This window comes from Nansenia antarctica, assembly GCF_963989245.1.
Source record: "Nansenia antarctica genome assembly, chromosome: 1".
NCBI lineage: Eukaryota > Metazoa > Chordata > Actinopteri > Argentiniformes > Microstomatidae > Nansenia > Nansenia antarctica.
The window spans coordinates 16,735,080-16,740,993 of NC_137674.1; the positions used below are offsets into that span (position 1 = coordinate 16,735,080).

Sequence of the window (5,914 nt, forward strand, 5' to 3'; positions counted from 1 at the left end):
CACGGGGTCCCAAATCACAACAACCCTCATCCTCTTAAGGCACGCACTCAACCCACTAGTGGACGAGTACACACGTCAGAGACCAGGGTTACAGAAGTGGGACACAGTAAAAGAGATGCACGTCGGTCGGTCGGTTGGTTGGTTCTTGGGTTGGAGTAGAGGGCAGGTTGGCGGTGGGGGGTGTGGGGGGGTGGTGGGGGTTCCTACTCGTACAGCCAGGGCTGGGCGGCGGCCTTCCACACGAGCAGCTCCTCGGGCTTGAACCACAGGGCGATCTCAGCCTTGGCAGTCTCCAGAGAGTCACTGCCGTGCATGATGTTCCTGAGAGAGATAGAGATAGAGAGAGATATAGAGAGAGGGGGCAACCGGTCAGAGACAAGCGTCAGAGGCAACAAATGTGCATGAGTGGACATTGCGCTAGTCTCGACATCTTTTTCAGTTTGTAGAGCGTCTTTGAGTGTTAAGAAAAGCGCTATATAAGTCTAATAATGTATTATTATCTGCTCAGTGTGCATAGCAGGGTACAGCTCTTATACCGGGGGGAGGGGAGGGGGTTAGGGTCTGGGAAAGGGCCCGAATGCAGCAGCTACAATGAGACCCTGCGTGTTTTAGAAGTGCTTCAACGGCGCCAGGTGGTTGTTGGTTCCCGTCGCTCACCTGCCAACCTCGACGCAGAAGTCCCCACGGATGGTTCCGGGCTTGGAGTCAGCTGGGTTGGTCTCCCCGAGCATCACTCTGCCGGTCTTCACAGCTCCAAGACCCTCCCAAACCTGGAGAGAGAGAGAGAGAGAGAGACAATATGAAGAACAGTATCATCACAACCTCAAAGTAAGGTAAAGGGTTGTGCCAGTGTGCACAAAAATCATTGAGGGTGTGTGTGTGTGGTTACCATGCCAACGACGGGGGCGGAGGCCATGAACTTGCACAGGCCGCCGTAGAAGGGCAGGTCCTTCAGGCCAATGTAGTGCTGCTTTGCGAAGTCCTCAGTTGGCTGAAAACAACCACAACGCCAGTACAATCAACGGTCAAAGCACACTGCACTGAGAAGGACCGCAAGACTACCCAAAAGGGTCACATATCTTTATCTTTTATTTATATTATCATCATGATGAGATTTCAACTAATTTAGTGCAGAGGGTGAATAAAGTCACCCAAACTGTCCACATTCTAACATGCCATGGGAGACTTTATTCACCAAACAAAAGCATGAATGACGATGCTTCATTTTGTCAACAAAGTGTTGTTGCTAGGTAGGCTAAACACCACATTTAAAACACTTGGCACTAGGTAGTTAAAAAAATTTCCTGCTAGAAGTGTGTATATATGCATGTATAGGCCTATATATTCTTAATATAAATATAATATTACGTCTGATGGGATTTTCTAATTGTTAAAAAAAAGTCATATTTGTGACATTACGTGGAAGAACTTCATGGCGATGAGCTTCAAGCCCTTCATCTCGAAGCGCTTGATGATCTCGCCGATCAGACACCTCTGGACGCCATCAGGCTTGATGGCAATGAAGGTACGTTCTGTGGCCATGGTGCTGCGAGCACAGGGAGGACAAGGGTCAGTCAAAAATAAAGTGATAATTTTAATCATCAATAAATATAATTGTTGCATTTATAAAGTCATGCATTGCAGATTGAGCAGATCTGATCATTGTAGTCTCGATAGGTTAGATTTTTTTCCATCGTTTACACACTGCTATGGACAGAGCACCAAATTAAAACCGCTGATCAACGACCCATGACAGGTGTCAGTGTCACCGTGGAGAACCGCTCCAGAGCAGCTGAACTGCGGGGAGGAAAGCGGTCGACTAAGTACAATGAAATGTGTCCTTGACGCTTTGGAACATGACCAGCGGAAAATATTCCCCCCCGCATGCCCATTCCACGCATTGATGCCTGCCTGCCTGCCACTCGTTTTTTTAGCACAATCTGCAGTTGATGCCAGTTCATGGGCTAATTCTGGACCAGTCGGCCCGCTCCGGTTGTGCAGTCGAGCCCATTCCTGCTGTGGCTGGAGTCAGACTGACTATACAGCACAATCTGATCTGAGGGGCGACCAGAATAGAGCTGGCACCCACTGATGAGGTAGCACATGTACACGCCATGTGACAGTTTTAGATCAAAGTCAAGTAAAGATTGATTCGTTACGGCCAACAGTGGCTAAGTGTCTGGGGAACATTAAAACATTAAACAGTGCAAGCTCTATTTATGTCATAGGAAATGAGTTATTGACTTCTACAACGCTGCCAAAGTATGCTTTGGGCCACTATGAACTTGAACCATAGCCTACATCTACTAGTTTTCATTGTCAAGAACGCGGCCACATCGACACAGGCAGATGCCACATGGTGCCTTTCACCTTCACTGGTTCTTCATTTGCTCATCGCAATGGATCCCGAGTGGGATTAACAAAGCGACTAACGAACGGTCAAAGTACTCGCCACCAACTACTTGGCATTGAGTGAAACTAAAAGACAGGAATAATCGGGTTATGGCAGACAGATCGCAGGTCCTGCGGTTTAGCCGTTGATTATTGATGACACTCGCAAAACCGGGTCGGCACCTGTCACCACGCTGTCACCCACGTTGTCTGTCTGACAGTCTGTCTGTCTGTCTGCCTGTCTGCCTGTCTGTCTGCCTGCCTGTCACCAGTGCACCCACGCTGTCTGTCTGTCTGTGTCTGTCTGTCTGTCTGCCTGTCACCAGTGCACCCACGCTGTCTGTCTGCCTGCTTGTCCAGTTCAATTGGCAACATTGCATAACTGATCGCAAGTGAATATCCCTTCATTTGAATTGTCACAACCACGGCGTGAGCTGTGTCATTTAAAGAGCTAGGTCGGTAAACGTGTACTAGTTCTTTGCACATGTGCACGCCGCCACCAACTTCCGAGGCGAGCTAACATTATTAGACCAGCAAAATATTACGCTCGGCTGCAGGAGGTGCGTCACATGTTAGCTTTTATCAAATGAAACGCTGTTTGTTAGTGTTAGTAGTAATCGAGTCAAATCGCGACCATTCAGGATACATACCTTTGATGAGTAGAGTTCGGTCGACTTGGCAGAGGATGAGGGAGAGTGTCAGAAGCAGGGAGTTCACCAAAGCAGCTGGGGGCACCAAAGCCGGTATTATATACCCCCGCTGCCGGGCGGGTGGGTGGGGCATGGATGAGGTCAAGACATGACTGATGTTTCATTCCACCGTGTTCTCTGCCCCCCAACGACCGCCAGCGTGCGATTCAGCGGGTCGATGTGTGCATTGACCTTAATGAGCTGGCCATCTGCTGTTTCACGGTCATGGGCCTACAGTGCTTGCAGCTTGCAGTATTAGCATTGCAACGGTGTTGCATTAGAGTGGAGAAAAAAAAGCAGCATCCGCACATTCAAATCTGTGCAAAAATAAATACAAAATCATTCATTTTGTTGTAGGCTTTCGGTCATAGACCTTCTTCAGGCATAAAGCGGTGACAAGTGAATGCAGTAGTATGAAGGGTTCAAACCAAATGATCCCTTGATGTCTAGCCACAAGGTGAACTATATGACACAGGTGTTGTGCATTGGCTTATCAAGTGATTTTGTTTGAACCCTTTATCGGACTGCATTCACTTGTCACTGCTTTATGCCTGAAGAAGTTCTATGACTGAAAGCTTGCAATAAATGAATTATTTTATGCACATATTTGAGTGTGCGGATGCTGCATTTTTCATTCTATTTGATACTATTCAGCTCCAGCACCTCAGCGGTGGTATTTTCACTATTTTAACGGTGTTGCATTAAAAAACAAAAATCACAAGTGTATGCTGTTTCAGTATGTCTTTTATTAAACTGCGGTTCCTTCCGCTCACGCCCACATACAACATCCGGGTCGTACATGTAACATTATCCGGTCACCCCTAGGTGTCCCTGTAACACAGGCTACTAATATGCCTATATGTAACATCTCCTTTCCTTTAGCTGTTTGCAAATTACATGCTTGCATCTCCGTCTGCAATTCCATTGACAATAACAATCCCAAACGTTAACAATAGCATTACAACATTGCATTATTTCCCTTTTTTTTTTTTTTTTTTTTTCAAAGTCATAAGTCCAGTCGTTGTGGCGGCCGTGACAGGCGACCACTCCGTGAGTAGACACCCTGGCCTGCCGTGGCAGGACCCCCCGGCGTCGCCGGTGCCCTTGGTGTACGAGGATGTACCTCGCCGCCTGTCTCCCCCCGACTTGAGACAATCCGTGTCTCGGCTGAGGCAGTCTCCCCAGCGACCTGGGTCTGGTCAGGACTGCTCCGCTCAGGCCGTAGAATGTCTGTCTGTTGCGCTTGAGCTGAGCGCTCTGCAACACGCAGATCCACTCGGTTGCGAGTGTACAGTGTGCCGTCCACATCCACCACGAACGAGCGGGGAGCGACTCTCTGGAGGCACTGGCCTCGTCGCCACCGCCCTGTGCGATCACCTGGCAGAGGCCTCATCCTAATGTGATCTCCAACATCCAGCTCTGGAAGGTCTCTGGCAGACGTGTCATAGAATGACTTGGCGACCCGCCGTTTCCACCGCAGCTTCTCTGCCACTCCGTCCACCACACGTGGTAGAAGCAGGCTGTCCGCGACGGGCAGTGAAGTTTTGAGCCTGCATGCCATTAAGCGCTGGGCCGGGCTGCTGTCCAACCCCTCTGTGGGTGTGTTGCGCAAGTGAAGGATGGCCATCCACGCATCCGTGCCATCCAATTTCGCCCGCTTGCAGAGTGACTTGACAATCTTAACGGCCGACTCAGCCTTGCCGTTGGATCGAGGATGTCGGGGTGAGGATGTGACATGGGCAAACCCCCAGCTCGCTGCAAACTTCCTGAACCGTTCGCATGCAAACTGTGGGCCGTTGTCCGAGACCACCCTCTCTGGCTGCCCATAACGTGCAAACTGAGCTTTGCAGCGTGTGATGAGCGTGTCAGCAGACAGATCTGGCAGCTGGTCGATTTCCCAGAAATCCGAATACTGGTCCAAAATGATGAGAAAGTCCTTGCCCGCATATGAGTAGACGTCCATACTCACTGCCTGCCACGGGCGCACCGGTATGTCATGCGACATCATCGGTTCCTTCTGCTGGACCCGTGCGTACTCATTGCATGCGGAGCAGTTCGCCACAAAGTCCTTTATCTCCGCTCTCATGTTCGGCCAGAAGAGCGTATCCCTGGCCCGTCTGTAACACGCCTCCCCACCAATGTGGCTAGCGTGTATGCGTTTGAGCAGCTCAGATCTCATGGCTTTTGGTATGACGACGCACTGTCCCCTGTACAACGCTCCGTCTTGAACATTCAGCTCGTCTCTGAAGGGCCAGTATTCCCGCACTGCCAGCGGAGTGTCCTCTTTAAAGTCTGGCCAGCCACTGAGGATCACAGATGCCAGCTCCTGAAGCACATCATCTGTCTCTGTGTGCTGCACAATCTGGTGGAATCTGAAAGCCGTAACGTCCAGGTGCTGCGCCTGGTCCAGCTGTGAATACCCGGCCTGGGTGCTGTTCACGGCGCACACAGCATGCTGCACGTACGGGGTGTCAGACCCACGGCACGGGGGCGTGGCCCTGCTCAGAGTGTCGCTGACATACATCTCGGGGCCCGGCTTGTACACAACATCCAGATTGTAGCTTTGCAGATGCAGCAACATGCCTTGTAGACGTTTCGGTGCGCTCAGGAGGGGCTTCTTGAATATTGTGATAAGCGGCTTGTGGTCTGTTTCTGCAGTGATAGCCTCCCTGCCATACAGGTACTGGTGGAATCTCTGGCAGGCAAAGACTATGCTCAAACACTCCTTCTCAATCTGAGCGTAGTTTTGCTCTGTCGGCGAGTTTTGCTCTAGTGCCCTCGATGCAAAAGCCACCGGCTGTCCCCCTTGTAACAAACAGCCCCCCAGCCCGGTC

The 5,914-nt window shown here is 50.4% G+C and overlaps 1 protein-coding gene across 1 annotated transcript; it reads right to left on the reverse strand.

Annotated features, from left to right (window-relative positions):
• Positions 1-203: 203 nt before the first annotated feature.
• Positions 204-3,079, reverse strand: LOC308160067 (nucleoside diphosphate kinase A 2-like; the record flags this gene model as incomplete). The annotated part of the gene is made up of 5 exons (XM_080533931.1): positions 3,042-3,079; positions 1,420-1,546; positions 890-991; positions 658-770; positions 204-321 (listed from the first exon to the last, which is right to left on the reverse strand). Exons 2-5 carry the CDS (start codon positions 1,540-1,542, stop codon positions 204-206), a joined length of 456 nt encoding a protein of 151 aa, XP_080390057.1. The 5' UTR covers positions 1,543-1,546; positions 3,042-3,079.
• Positions 3,080-5,914: the final 2,835 nt, after the last annotated feature.